General features: G+C 44.5%; 1 protein-coding gene across 1 annotated transcript; it reads left to right on the top strand.

Moving 5' to 3' along the window:
• Nucleotides 1-2,320: 2,320 nt before the first annotated feature.
• Nucleotides 2,321-3,379, top strand: PTAFR (platelet activating factor receptor). Its single transcript, XM_060081478.1, has one exon. The coding sequence runs from the start codon at nucleotides 2,321-2,323 to the stop codon at nucleotides 3,377-3,379; it is 1,059 nt and encodes a 352-aa protein (XP_059937461.1).
• Nucleotides 3,380-16,108: the final 12,729 nt, after the last annotated feature.

Genomic DNA, 16,108 nt, shown 5'->3' with positions numbered 1-16,108 from the left:
CACCTTATTTTCTTCATATAGCAGCTATGTTTGTTTACACTGCTTTTGTCTATCGCCCCCATGGGACTCTAAGTTCCCTGAGGGCAGGGTCCTGTTGGTCATGTTCACCTGCCTCTCCTGTGTTTGGCAGTGAGCCTGACACGCAGTTGCTGCTCAGAAATATTTTTGGTTGAATGTATGAAGGAACAAATGAAGACAGAGCTAGATTTGAGATCCTGGCTCCATCCCTTAATGCTGTGTGACCTTGGACAAGTCACATAACCACCCTATACTCTGTTTCCTATTCTGTAAAATGGGGATCTTACTTCCTATCTCAAAGGGCTTTTGCGAGACTCAAAGGAGGTAGTGCATGTGGAAGCACTGAGCAGGGTGCCTGGCTCCAAACGATGTGCTCTTAAGTGTTAACTGTCTTCCTTGCTTCTCACTGCCTATTCCCTGCTCTTTTCACTCTACTATGATATATGATGAGCCTTGGGCCTTACTTAATCGCGAGTCTCTTGCCATCCCATCCCCCTCAGCTGCAACACAAACGTAAGAGGGGCTTCCAGGCTCATGTGATGGCAACATAGTGGGAGGGACAAGAGGGGAGGGAGGAACTGGTTTTTCTGGACAGTGGATGGGGACAAAGAACTGTTGACAATGAACCAGACTTTGGGTAGTACGATTATGGCTACTTTTAATCTTCTTTCATATGTAGTTGAATCTTGAACAACACAGGAAGTAGGGGTGCCACACTCCCCGCAGTTGAAAATCTTCTTATAACTTTACAGTTGGCTCTCCTTCTGTGGGGTTCCGAATCTGTGGATTCATCCAACCATGGATCGTGTAGTATTGTATTTTTGTATTGTATTGTATTAATCAAAAAAAAAAAAATCCATGTGTAAGTGGACCCACACAGTTCAAACCTGTGTTGCTCAAGGGTCAACCGTACTTAAAACAAACAAACACCTTTTTGTTTTGAAATAATTTTAGGCCTTCAAAAAAGTTGCAAAATAGTACAAAGAGTTCATTATATGCCCTTCACCCAACATTCTCAATTTATAAAACCATAGTACAATGATCAAAACCAGGAAATGAACATGGTTACAGTATTATCTAAATTATAGACCTTATTTGAACTTCACCAGTTTTCCCCTAACAATATTTCTGTTCCCGGGTACAATCCAGGATCCCACTTTGCACTTAGTTGTCCTAGGTCTCCTTTATATCCTCTGATCTATGATAGTTCCTCAGTCTTTCCTTGTCTCTCGTGACCTTGACACTATTGGTCGGTCATTTTGTAGAATGTTGCACAATTTGGCTTTGTCTGATGTTTTCTCATGGCTAAATTGAGATTATGCATTTTTGGCAAGAATACCACAGAAGTGGTGTTGTGTTGTTGTCAGTACATCGTACCAGGGGTACATGATGTTGACATGTCTTACTAATGATGGTGCTACTCTTTTTTACTTGGTTAAAATATTGTCTATTGGGCTTCTCCACTGTATACTTTTCTTTTAAAATTATACTTAAAATTTTTTAATTACTAAAGCAATGCACACTCCTAAAAAGTTTAAACAAACAAAAAAATTGTGAAGTAATTATACTTCCCACCAAGCCCACCTCACCTTCCCAGAGGTTTCACCACTATCATCGCTTTGAGGGGTATCCTTCTAGATCATTTTCTATATCATATACAAGTACATAATGGGGTCATACCAACTTTTGTTTTGTTTTGTTTTACTTAACAATATTATCCAGGGACAACTTTACATGGCAGTACAGTCAGATCTAACTCATTCATTCTAATATATAACTACTATTTCATTCTCTGGGTGACTCTAATATACATCTGTGTATTTTCTAGATTTTGTATGGGCACGTGAATTATTTTTTAACATAAGACATTTTACCATCAAAATTTTTATCTCAAATTTCATCAATAGAAAAATATTCAAATTTTGTCAGAAATTAAAAACCATAGAATTTAAAATTTTTTAAAAATTTAAATTTCCATCTGTTTCATCACCAGGAATAGATTATCTAAAACTCTAAGTCAAAATGAGCTAAAGAAGAAAAAAGTATATTTTTAAATGGAACAAGAGAAAAGAAACTGAACTGCCACTGATTTTATTGAATGTCAGAGGCCATTCATTTAAAAAACACACGATTATATTATGTAGGAAGAAAAAAATACCAATTAATTGGAAAATGCCATCAATTTTAGAGTGTTTAAAATGTGCAAAATGGGAGTCTTGGAACTGAGTAAATAAGATAGTCCCTTGTTAGCCCTTCATTAACCAGAATTTCTGTGTGGTCTTCCAGGCATAGGTAGGATCCTATGACCAGCTGCCCATTCCAGCCCACAGTGATGGAGGCAAATGATTCCTCTCGTGTGGATTCTGAGTTCCGATACACCCTCTTCCCAATTTTTTACAGCATCGTCTTTGTGTTAGGGGTCCTTGCCAACAGCTATGTGCTTTGGATCTTTGCCCGCCTGTACCCTTCCAAGAAATTCAATGAGATAAAGATCTTCATGGTGAACCTCACCGTGGCTGACCTGCTCTTCCTGGTCACCCTGCCCCTGTGGATCATCTACTACTACAACAAGGGCAACTGGATTCTTCCTGAATTCCTGTGCAACCTGGCTGGCTGCTTCTTCTTCATTAACACCTACTGCTCAGTGGCCTTTTTGGCCGTCATCACTTATAACCGCTTCCAGGCTGTAACACGGCCCATCAAGACCCTTCAGGTCACCACCCGCAAGCGTGGCATCCTTTTGTCCCTGATCATCTGGGTGGCCATTGTGGCCGCTGCATCCTACTACCTCGTCCTGGACTCCACCAACACAGTGCCCAGCAAGACTGGCTCAGGCAACATCACACGCTGCTTTGAGCACTACGAGAAAGGCAGAATCCCAGTCCTCATCATCCACGTCTTCCTCGTGTTCAGCTTCTTCCTTGTCTTCCTCATCATCCTCATTTGCAACCTGGTCATAATCGTCACGCTGCTCACACAGCCGGTGCAGATGCAGTGCAATGCAGAGGTCAAGTGCCGGGCACTCTGGATGGTCTGCACGGTCCTGGCTGTGTTCATCATCTGCTTTGTGCCCCACCACATTGTACAGCTGCCCTGGACCCTGGCTGAGCTGGGCTTCCAGAACAGCAACTCCCACCAGGCTATTAATGATGCACATCAGGTCACTCTCTGCCTTCTTAGTACCAACTGTGTCTTAGACCCCATCATCTACTGTTTCCTCACCAAGAAGTTCCGTAAGCACCTCATGGAGAAGTTCTACAGTATGCGCAGCAGCCGGAAATGCTCCCGGACCACCATGGAGACAGGCAATGACACGGTCATGCCGCTCAAACAGGTCCCTGTCAATTGCCTCAAAGATTAGTTCCGGATTGTTGGAGCCCAGAGGCTTATCCTCCATGGGCATCATGGAGTGACCTGGGGGAGGAAGGGGTGTCTGATATGGCCCTGGCATCTCCTCCCTGGGCACTGGTGGCCCATTAGACATGGAGGCTACCTCACCAAAGTGTCGATGCTGGCAGAGCCAGACTGCTGGGAAATCCAGAACTTGAATGAGCCCTTTCAGCCACCTTTGGGCACACGCCATAATAACCTTGGTTGGTAACCTCATCCCGAGCGCCTGAGTCTGATAGCTCTGGAAGGAATGTCAGGGCCAGGGGCAGTCCTTGGGGGTTGACACTGAGCCACCCAGTTCACCCTACCAGGACAGCAGTCCCGAATGAGTAAGTCCTAAAGTTTTGGGCAACCACTCCCTTTATCACTAAAACGTCAGAGAAGGGGTTTTGGAAAAGGGATGCTCCCCTCGCTGTGTGGCACCATCTCTGGGATAGACTTTTGAGCTAGGATGGTGCCACCCAGTCTCCACCTAAAGTCACAAGGTCTTTGTGACACTTCTCACGGGAAGTGGCTTGGTGGAACCTTCTCCCGAGTCATGCAACAACCTGTACTGAGTGATGACCAGAGAAGATAAAACATGCATAGACCGAAAGCTAGGATGGGGAGCCTGTCTCCTGGGGCAGATGTGTGTTTCCACACAGGCCTCACCTCAGGCCTGGGGCAGCTCTGGGGCAGCGGGAGAGACACAACGCCCACATCCACTTTCTGTCTCAACAAGGGACCCTGATGAAGTAACACCTGCAGGACAGCCACCCACTGTGGGTGGGCAAAGTCTCCTCAAAGCCAAATTGGGGCCCTCCAGGCCACTGCGATGCCCAGAGGCTTCCGTGGGAAAGAACAGTTAGGCTGAGAAGTGCCTGCAGGAAGGCCTCCAGAGTGGAAGGAGCCTGTAGCTCCCTTCCCCACCTCACCTTCCGGGAGGCCCCTCTGACTTAGCTGCCACGAGCTGAGAAGAGCAACTAGAATCCCAAGGGCAGGCAGACACTTTGAGTTCTGGGTGCAGAAGAGAGGTTCTAGATGCCTGAGCCTCCTCTCACACCCTGAGCACCTGCAGTGTGAACCTGACAGCCTCAGACTTAGGGGCTTGGAGGAGCCTTTCCTTGTTTCCAGAAATCGTCTTCCCTTCCAGCCAGTGACCCCACAAAGCTGGGATCCTCGTTTCCCGCATACTGGGCTGATTTTGATAAATGCCTCCCAATGGGCCAGAGACCTGCTTGGGTCTGGGATGGCAGTTGTGGGCTGGACTTAGCAGGTGGTGACTAGGTGGATAGTGCAGTGGACTTGAACTTCGGTGTCACACAGACCCAGGTTCAAGCTGTGGCTTTGTCACTTCCTGCCCAGGGCCTGTGAACTGAATTTCCTACCTCATAGAGTTATGAGGAGTGGATACCTCTTGGTCAGGCTGACTGCTCATCCCAGATTCTCCCGTCTTCTGAGAATTTGTTCCCCCTAAACCTCCGATAGGAGCTGAAGGGATGCGAGGTGAGCGTCTGTCTCTAGTGGGGCCAGTCAGGTTCTCACTTGGGAATAAGCAGCAAGATTCAGGGATGCTCTTTCAGGCTCTGCAGGCCACTTACTGGAACACATTTAAACTCTGGAGCTGTGTGTCTGTGTGTGCGTGTGTGCATGTGTGTGAGGTGTGTGTGTCTGTGTGTATGTGTGTGTGAGGTGTGTGTGTGTCTGCGTGTACGTGTGAGTGTGTGTGTGAGGTGTGTGTCTGCATGTCTGTGTGAGGTGTGTGAGTGCGTGTGTATGTGTGAGGTGTGTGTGTCTGCGTGTATGTGTGAGTGTGTTGTGAGGTGTGTGTCTGCATGTCTGTGTGAGGTGTGTGTGCGCACGTGTGTATGTGTGCGAGGTGTGTGCACATGTGTGTGAGGTGTGTGCGCATCTGTGTGTGTGTGAGGTGTGTGCGTGTGTGTGAGGTGTGTGTGTATGTGTGAGTGTGTGTGTGTGGCCAGCAGGCCAGGGTTGAGGGAGGCACCTGCATGAATGTAGTAGAGAAAACGGCTCTGCTCAGAGAGAAGACAGAGATGTGCAGAGCAAGGCAGAGACTAGGGGGACCGCAGGGGCCTGGAGAGAGGAGGGGCAGTGCTTCCAGGGGCCTGCTGGCTCCCTTCCTCCAGGCCCAGCCCTTCTCGAAGCTCAACATCTGCGCTGCTTCCTTTGGGTCCTTGTGAGATTCCCTTTTAGGATACATTCTCTTATTTTGCTTAAGCTGATTTGAGTGATTATCTATTACTTGCAACCAAAAGAGTTCTGAATGAGATAAATGCTTGTATGCTAAAGCACAGTGTTTCTTGAATTTCAGCCGTTTGTGTACTCCCCTCGTAAATTTTGCAATATCCATGTACCGTCTGTATGTTTACTCAATAAATATATTTCTCTAAATCGAGTCACTTTTTAAACTTTCACCTGTTTTAAAGGATGCTTTAGAACTAAATTGTAAATGAAAACAAAAACCACCTGCCACACATAGAAGGTAAAAATAAACACAAAACACAAATATTAAAATCAAGAGACTTCCCTGGTGGTGCAGTGGTTAAGAATCCACCTGCCAATGCAGGCGACACGGGTTCAAGCCCTGGTCCAGGAAGATCTCACATGCCGCAGAGCAACTAAGCCCATGCGTCACAACTACTGAGCCTGCGCTCTAGAGCCCGCGTGCCACAACTACTGAGCCCGCAAGCCACAATTACCGAAGCTCACGCACCTAGAACCCATGCTCTGCAACAAGAGAAGCCACTGCAATGAGAAGCCCGTGCACCGCAACAGAGTGACCTCCACTCGCCGCAAGTAGAGAAAGCCCGCGTGCAGCAACGAAGACCCAATGCAGCCAAAAATAAATAAATAAAATAAAATAAATAAATTTATTTTAAAAAAAAGGAAAAAAAGAAAATCAAAATGTTCTTGGTGTCCTGTCTACAGGCACCTAATATGACCCACAAGTTGCACAGCACACTTTAGGAAACATGGCTATGTATATAAAGTGCACAGGGTCTGCATTCAGTAAGTGCTCAATAAAGAGACAGGCAGTTCCGAGATGGTATCTTGTGATTGCCCCCTTGCTTCTCTCAGAATGTTGCTCCAACACACAAGCCAGGGTCTCACTCCCATCCAGGCCCAGGGGAGGTGGTGGAGTATTTTAGGTTGTAGCTCATGCTACGGCTCTGATGATTGCCTCTCCACTCTGAATACAACCACCTTTACTTCCCCTGTGACCTCTGCCTGGTTGTGACCTTCTCAGATGTTTTCTCTTCTTTTTGACCTAGCCCAGCACACCTCTTGGAGGCAGCCTTCCTGAATTCCTCTAGACAGGTTAATTGACCTAGCAGCATTTTAGATCTGGGAGGGGGCAACTTTTTTATACCTTAATAACTATTGAAGTTTATCCATTTCAATGTATTCTTTCCTACCCTGGGGGCAGGAACTGAATCTTTCTTTGTTTTAATCGAAGTATAGTTGGAGGAACTGAATGATAATCAGTGTATCCACGTTTCTCATGTGACGCCTAGAAATGAGCTGTCTATCTCTAAAGCTTCCTGCTTCCCCAAGGTGTAGCATAAGCACACATTGACGTATACATGCACTTATTGTGAAAGGGTTTAAGAAGACTCTCTACAGACAGATAAGGAAGGAATTTAATATATATTTTTCCGGAGTTCTACATCTATATTTAAAAAAAGATGTCAGGAAAAAAAAAAAAAAAAAAAAACTGAAAGGGCTTCCCTGGTGGCGCAGTGGTTGAGAGTCCGCCTGCCGATGCAGGGGACATGGGTTCAAGCCCTGGTCTGGGAAGATCCCACATGCCGCGGAGCGGCTGGGCCCGCGAGCCATGGCCGCTGAGCCTGCGCGTCTGGAGCCTGTGCTCCGCAACGGGAGAGGCCACAACAGTGAGAGGCCTGCGTACTGCAAAAAAAAAAAAAAAAAGAAACAAAACAAAAAAAACAAAAAAGATGTCAGGGATTTTCAGAGGATCAGAACATTTTGAAGCTGGTGGGGTCCAATTCCTTCATCTTACTAAGAGGAATATGGGGCTCAGAGGGGCCATGTGATTGCAGAAGTTACATAGCGTGGAATGCACTTGTGTCTCTCTCTTCTTGCAACGGTGACAGGATTACCGGAAAAGCTGAGTTATAGTTCTTTTTTTTTTTTTTTTTTGCGATATGCGGGCCTCTCACTGTTGTGGCCTCCCCCGTTGCGGAGCACAGGCTCCGGACGCGCAGGCTCCGGACGCGCAGGCTCAGCGGCCATGGCTCACGGGCCCAGCCGCTCCGCGGCATATGGGATCCTCCCAGACCGGGGCACGAACCCGTATCCCCTGCATCGGCAGGCGGACTCTCAACCACTTGCGCCACCAGGGAGGCCCTATAGTTCTTTTAATGAAACATCACCAATCAGGATTTCCAACCCATGTTGGACATTACGAAGTCCTCACCCTGCATTTTCCCCTGATCTCAGCCTTGACCCCAGGGAACGACCAGTAATCTCACTTAGAGAACATTGGCTCAGGCAAGACCTGGCCCCTTACCTCATCCAGATGAATCGTAGACACAAGAGTGGTAAGTGTAGGTCACAGCTGACTAGAACTGGGCACATTTATGCCTATTTTTACTCATCTATGCTATATCTGTGCTTAAGACCTGAGGCCACAAACAGATATAATAAAACCCTCTTGTTAAAACACTTGGTTTTTGTGCAGACTTGGTATTTCTGTAATACAAATCATGTTTTCCCTATCAGCAAGCCATCCTCCCACCTACCCAGTCACCTATCCATTCATCCATCCATCCATCCATCCATCCATCCATCCACCCATCCATCCATCCATCCACCTGTCCATCTAGGTGTCCAACAAGTCCCTATGGAGTACCTGTTTTGGTCCAGTAACTATGCTAACCACAGTTTTTGTCTACTGCCTCACTGGAACCTCACACCCTCCTTGAAAGTTAGGTGATTCAATCCCCACAGAAATGAATAAAATAAATAAGGACCTGAGCTGACTGAATAAGGCAGTGGATGCCTCCCAGGTACTTGGTACAGAGGAAAGGGCCTACTTTTTGGTGAGCCCCAGATATTTGCTTGCCACTTTCACAAATCTTATCTCACTGAGTCCTCACAACTACTGTACAGAAATTATATTTTTCATGCTCATTTTACAGATGGGGGAATTGAGGCTTAGAGGGCTTCAGTGATTTGTAAGCATATATGAGCCAGTAAGCAGCAGAATAATATTCAAACCCAGATCTGCCTCAGTAAATATGGGTCCCTTCCTTTCTTTCCTCTCCCTGTTTGACTGTACCCTCACTCAAGCCCCTCTAGGTACTGTCCTAGCTTTGATGTGTGCTGGGGTAGGGGTCTCTTGAGGGGAATAGCAGTTGGTGAAGGCTCCGCCTTGCTGTCTGAGGGCTCTTGTGCTCCCCATGCAGACCGAAGCCCCAGCAGCAATGACTTTTTTCCAGGCTGAGGCTCCTGTGGTCAGTTAGAGAGGGCACTCCTGCAGTGGATGGTATATGTGAACGCAGTGTTACAAAGAGCTTCTGAAGCCAGAGTGTCATTGTCACTGAAGCTAGAAGGTCACCTGGATCCTGACATTTCTGCAAGAGGAGGGGAAGGGGTGAGTGAATAGTCAACAGCTGCTGAGCACAGACCGTGTGGCAGGCACTGTGAAAGGAACGTTGTGTCCTTACCTGTGGTTGGAACTGACTCTTTCCTCTGCCTGAATTACTCTTCCCCCCCAGATGTCCCTACGACTCACTTCCTCGCCTCCAAGACCTTTCTCAAATGTCCCCTTCTCAGTGAGGCCTGAGACCACCTCATTTAAAACAGAAGCTTAGAGAGTGAAGTGCTTCCCCAAGGCCACAGCAATCAGCTGGGTCATGTCCAAGGGCCATGCACTTTCCATTCTACCACATTGACTTCCTCTGCAGACATCCTTCATGACATAGGATGTGAAGACTCATATCTTCCTATTTTCCAGATAAGAAAAACAAGTATCAAGGAGGGAAATGACTTATCCAAGGCCACATAGCAATAACTTGGTAGAACTGAGATGCATAGATCCTTTTTTTACCTCCATTTTGCAAGACGCTTCTCTCATCCATTTTTCCATCTGAATGCATGTTATTTGCCTTCATCACCATTCTCCAGTCCCATCCTCCATGGTAGCTCTAGCACGTTCAATATCTTTGACTTTTATGTATCCTTGGAAAATGTAGTGTTATTTTTCATGCATATTCATTTAAAATTTACATAAAAGGCATGATTTACATAAACTGGGCTATGGACCTCATTCTGTTTCTCATTTTTTTCCCCACTCAGTATTGCTTTTACGATGTAACCATGTTGAAGTGTGTACATCTGGTTCATTGATGTAAACATCTGTCTTGTCCTCCATCATGTGCATCTACATTTTACTTACCTATTCCCCTGGCAATGGACACTTAGATTGCCTTCAACTCCCTTTTCTACAAACGATGCTGTGAGGAGAGCCTTCCAGATGTTCCCCTATGGACCAGTGTAAGAATTTCCCCGAATGTATATCCAGTGGTGACAGTGCTAGGTCCCAGGCTACACTCATACTTAACTGGGTGAAGAGCTACCGAATCTCTTCTGGAATGGCTGCACCAGACTATACTCCCACCCATAATTACATGAGAGTTTCTATTTCCCCAAATCTTCACCCACACTTGATGTTGTCCAACTTTCAAACCGCTGGTAAGTGTAAAGTGAAAACTTATTTTCAGTTTGAATTTCTGTCAGATTACTAATGGGTTTGTAATCATGTTCTTGTTAGTCATTTGAGTTTGAATGCAGATTAATTCCGACTCCGAAGCCTACAAAGTGTCATACTGTGATCAGTAAAGTAGCCGCTGGGTCTGCATGGCCAGGGTTCAATTTCTGGCTCCACCTAGTCTGTAATTTAACCTCTTTGGGCCTCTGTTTCTTCATCTGTAAAATGGGAATAATTTTACTGTCAACAAAATAGGGTGGTTTTGAGGATTTAAAATTGCTTAGAACAGTGCCTGGCACAGAATAAGTACTTAGTAAATGCTACATCCTGTTCTGATAGATTGTGTTGTTCTTCATGCAGCCTCCTTTTCCACTCTCTCCATCTCCTCCCACCTCCCTGACACATTTTCATGAAGTTCATATTGCATATTCATATGAATTTTCCTTAGAATTGTGAAACTGTTAAAAAGAGTGTTAAAAACAAGACAACAGACTCAAAATGGAGTCACTTATGCTAAACCCCAAGTCACCAAACCAAGACTTAATACCTAACTTGATTGCAGTTTCAGCCTCTCCCAGGAATGGAATCTTAAACCAGTCAATCTGAAATTACCTAAACAGCACTAGTGAGGTCATCTGCCTGATACACCCTTGCCTTCCCTGGCCCCTAAAGGAAGGCGACCTTGCCACAAACAATCTGCTTTTTTTTTTTTTTTTGCGGTACGAGGGCCTCTCACTGCTGTGGCCTCTCCCATTGTGGAGCACAGCGGACGCACAGGCTCAGCGGCCATGACTCACGGGCCTAGCCGCTCCGCCGCATGTGGGATCTTCCTGGACCGGAGCACGAACCCATGTCCCCTGCATCGGCAGGCGGACTCCCAACCACGGCGCCACCAGGGAAGCCCAACAATCTGCTTTTTGTAGTAAAACTCCCTTGTCCCTGCTCTCTTCTGCCTATAAAAATCTTTCTTTTTGTACAGCTCCTTTCTGTCTGTTACATGGGGTGCTGCCTGATTCATGAATCATTGAATAAAGCCAATAAGATCTTTATAATCTACTCAGTTAAATTTCGTTTTTTATCAAGAGGAACAGAGTGTGATTAGCCTGGCTTTCTTTTTATTTAACTTCCCAGGTCATTCTAAAATACATTCAGAGAGCTTCCCCAGTGATGCAGTGGTTATGAATTCACCTGCCAATGCAGGAGACACAGGTTTGAGTCCTGGTCTGGGAAGATCCCACATGCCATGGAGCAACTAAGTCCATGCACCACAACTACTGAGCCTGCGCTCTTGAGCCCACGTGCCACAGCTACTGAAGCCCACACACCTAGAGCCCGTGGTCCACAACAAGAGAAACCACCACAGTGAGAAGCCCGTGTACCACAACGAAGAGTAGCCCCCTCTCGCTGCAACTAGAGAAAGCCCACGCACAGCAACAAAGACCAAATGCAACTATAAATAAATAAATAAATAAATAAATAAATTTATTAAAGGAAAAAAAAGAAAAGTTATTTTTTTAAAAATGGCTGAGATTAGGAACCGAGATGGCAGAGTAGAAGGATGTGCTCTCACTCCCTCTTGTGAGAACACCAGAATCAAAACTAGCTGCTGGACAATCATCTACAGGAGGACACTGGAACTCACCAAAAAAGACACCCCACATCCAAAGACAAAGGAGAAGCCACAATGAGATGGTAAGAGGGGCACAATCACAGTAAAAGCAAATCCCATAACTGCTGGGTGGGTGACTCACAAACTGGAGAACACTTATACCACAGAAGTCCACCCACTAGAATGAAGGTTCTGAGCCCCACGTCAGGTTCCCAACCTGGGGGTCCGGCAACGGGAGGAAGAATCCCTAGAGAATCAGACTTTGAAGGCTAGTGGGATTTGATTGCAGGACTTCGATGGGACTGGGGGAAACAGAGACTCCACTCTTGGAGGGCACACACAAGGTAGTGTGCACATCAGGACCCAGGGGAAGGAGCACTGACCCCAGGGGAGACTGAACCAGACCTATTTGTTAGTGTTGGAGGGTCTCCTGCAGAGGCGGGCAGTGGCTGTGGCTCACCATGGGGACAAGGACACTGGCAGAAGTTCTGGGAAGTACTCCTTGGCATTAGCCCTCCCAGAGTCTGCCATTAGGCCCAGCAAAGAGCCCAGGTAGGCTCCAGTGTTGGGTCGCCTCAGGCCAAACAACCAACAGGGAGGGAACCCAGCCCCACCCAACAGCAGACAAGCCAATTAAGTTTTACTGAGCTCTGCCCAGCAGTGCAACAGCCAGCTCTACCCACCACCAGTCCCTCCCATCAGGAAACTTGCAGAAACCTCTTAGATAGCGTCATCCACTGGAGGGAAGACAGCAGAAACAAAAACTACAATCCTGCAGCGTGCGGAACTAAAACCACATTCATAGAAAGATAGACAAGATGAAAAGGCAGAGGGCTATGTACAAGATGAAGGAACAAGATAAAACCCCAGAAAAACAACTAAATGAAGTGGAGATAGGCTACTATCCAGAAAAAGAATTCAGAATAATGGTAGTGAAGATGATACAGGACCTTGGAAAAAGAATGGAGGCAAAGATTGAGAAAATGCCAGAAGTGTTTAACAAAGACCTAGAAGAATTCAAGAACAAACAAACAGAGATGAACAATACAATAACTGAAATGAAAACTACATTAAAAGGAATCAATAGCAGAATAACTGGGGCAGAAGAACGGATAAGTGACCTGGAAGACAGAATGGTGGAATTCACTGCTGCAGAACAGAATAAAGAATGAAAAGAATGAAAAGAAATGAAGACAGCCTAAGAGACCTCTGGCACAACATTAAGCGCAACAACATTCGCATTATAGGGGTCCCAGAAGGAAAAGAGAGAGAGAAAGGACCCGAGAAAATTTCTGAAGAGATTTTAGTTGAAAACTTCCCTAACATGGGAAAGGAAACAGCCACCCAAGTCCAGGAAGCGCAGAGAGTCCCATACAGGATAAACCCAAAGAGAAACATGCCGAGACACATAGTAATCAAACTGGCAAAAAGTAAAGACAAAGAAACTTTATTGAAAGCAGCAAGGGAAAAACGACAAATAACATACAAGAGAACTCCCATAAGTTAACAGCTGATTTCTCAGCAGAAACTCTACAGGCTAGAAGGCAGTGGCATGATATACTTAAAGTGATGAAAGGGAAGAACCTACAACCAAGATTACTCTACCCAGCAAGGATCTCATTCAGATTCGATGGAGAAATCAAAAGCTTTACAGACAAGCAAAAGCTAAGAAAATTCAGCACCACCAGACCAGCTCTACAACAAATGCTAAAGGAACGTCTCTAAGTGGGAAACACAAGAGAAGAAAAGGACCTACAAAAACAAACCCAAAACAATTAAGAAAATGGTCATAGGGACATACATATTGATAATTACCTTAAACGGGAATAGATTAAATGCTCCAACCAAAAGACACAGGCTTGCTGAATGGATACAAAAACAAGGCCCATATATAGGCTGTCTACAAGAAACCCACTTCAGACCTAGGGACACATACAGACTGAAAGTGAGGGGATGGAAAAAGATATTCCATGCAAATGGAAATCAAAAGAAAGCTGGAGTAGCAATACTCATATCAGATAAAATAGACTTTAAAATAAAGAATGTTACAAGAGACAAGGAAGAACACTACATAATGATCAAGGGATCAATCCAGGAAGAAGAGAAAACAATTATAAATATATATGCACCCAACATCGGAGCACTTCAATATATAAGGCAACTGCTAACAGCTATAAAAGAGGAAATCGACAGTAACACAATAATAGTGGGGGACTTTAACACCTCACTTACACCAATGGACAGATCACCCAAAATGGAAATAAATAAGGAAACAGAAGCTTTAAATGACACAATAGACCAGATAGCTTTACTTGGTATTTATAGGACATTCCATCCAAAAACAGCAGATTACACTTTCTTCTCAAGTGCGCACAGAACATTCTCTAGGAGAGATCACATCTTGGGTCACAAATCAAGCCACAGTAAATTTAAGAAAATTGAAATCATATCAAGCATCTTTTCTGACCACAACACTATGAGATTCGAAATGAATTACAGGGAAAAAAAGTAAAAAACACAAACACATGGAGGCTAAACAAACCAAGAGATCACTGAAGAAATCAAAGAGGAAATCAAAAGATACCTAGGGACAAATGACAATGAAAACACAACGATCCAAAACCTATAGGATGCAGCAAAAGCAGTTCTAAGAGGGAAGTTTATAGCTATACAAGCCTACCTCAAGAAACAAGAAAAACCTCAAATAAACAATCTAACCTTACACCTAAAGGAATTAGAGTAAAAAGAACAAACAAAGCCCAAAATTAGCAGAAGGAAAGAAATCGTAAAGATCAGAACAGAAATAAATGAAATAGAAACAAAAAAACAATAGCAAAAATCAATAAAACTAAAAGCTGGTTGTTTGAGAAGAAACACAAAATTGATAAACCATTAGCCAGACTCATCAAGAAAAAGCGGGGGAGGACTCAAATCAATAAAATTAGAAATGAAAAAGGAGAAGTTACAACAGACACTGCAGAAATACAAAGCATCCTAAGAGACTACTACAAGCAACACTATGCCAATAATATGGACAACCTGGAAGAAATGCACAAATTCTTAGAAAGGTATAACCTTACAAGACTGAACCAGGAAGAAATAGAAAATATGAACAGACCAATCACAAGTAATGCAATTGAAACTGTGATTAAAAATCTTCCAACAAACAAAAGTCCAGGACCAGATGGCTTCACAGGTGAATTATTTTTATTTTTTTATTTTATTTTATTTTTTGGTATGCGGGCCTCTCACTGTTGTGACCCCTCCCATTGCAGAGCACAGGCTCCCGATGTGCAGGCTCAGCGGCCATGGCTCACGGGCCCAGCCATTCCGTGGCATGTGGGATCCTCCTGGACCGGGGCATGAACCCATGTCCCCTGCATCGGCAGGTGAACTCTCAACCACTGCGCCAACAGGGAAGCCCTCACAGGTGAATTTTATCAAACATTTAGAGAAGAGCTAACACCCATCCTTCTCAAACTCTTCCAAAAAATTGCAGAGGAAGGGACACTCCCAAACTCATTCTATGGGGCCACCATCACCCTGATACCAAAACCAGACAAAGATACTACAAAAAAAGAAAATTACGGACCAATATCACTGATGATCATAGATGCAAAATCCTCAACAAAATACTAGCAAACAGAATCCAACAACACATTAAAAGGATCATACACCATGATCAGGTGGGATTTATCCCAGGGATGCAAGGATCCTTCAATATACGTAAATCAATCAAGGTGATAAACCTTATTAACAGACTGAAGAATAAAAACCATATGATCATCTCAAGGGAGGAAGAAAAAGCTTTTGACAAAAGTAAACACCCATTAATGATAAAACCTCCCCAGAAAGTGGGCATAGAGGGAACCTACCTCAACATAATAAAGGCCATATACGACCAACCCACAGCCAACATCATTCTCAATGTGAAAAAGTAAAAGCATTTCCTCTAAGATCAGGAACAAGACAAGGACGTTCACTCTCGCCACTATTATTCAACATAGTTTTGGAAGTCCTAGCCAAGGCAATCAGAGAAGAAAAAGAAATAAAAGGAATACAAATTAGAAAAGAAGAAGTAAAACTGTCACTGTTTGCAGATGACATGATACTATACATAGAGAATCCTAAAGATGCTACCAGAAAACTCCGAGAGCTAATCAATGAATTTGGTAAAGTGGCAGGATACAAAATTAAAGCACAGAAATCTCTTTCACTCCTATACACTAATGATGAAAAATCTGAAAGAGAAATTAAGGAAACACTCCCGTTTACCATTGCAACAAAAAAAATAAAATACCTAAGAATAAACCTACCTAGGGAGACAAAAGACCAGTATGCAGAAAACTACAAGACAC

Source organism: Mesoplodon densirostris, chromosome 2 (assembly GCF_025265405.1).
Source record: "Mesoplodon densirostris isolate mMesDen1 chromosome 2, mMesDen1 primary haplotype, whole genome shotgun sequence".
In the NCBI taxonomy this organism is placed as follows: Eukaryota; Metazoa; Chordata; class Mammalia; order Artiodactyla; family Ziphiidae; genus Mesoplodon; species Mesoplodon densirostris.
This window is presented reverse-complemented; position numbering and strand designations above follow the sequence as displayed.

Coding starts and splice junctions, on each gene's coding strand:
- PTAFR (XM_060081478.1), top strand. CDS start 2,321: ATGACCAGCTGCCCATTCCAGCCCACAGTGATGGAGGCAAATGATTCC.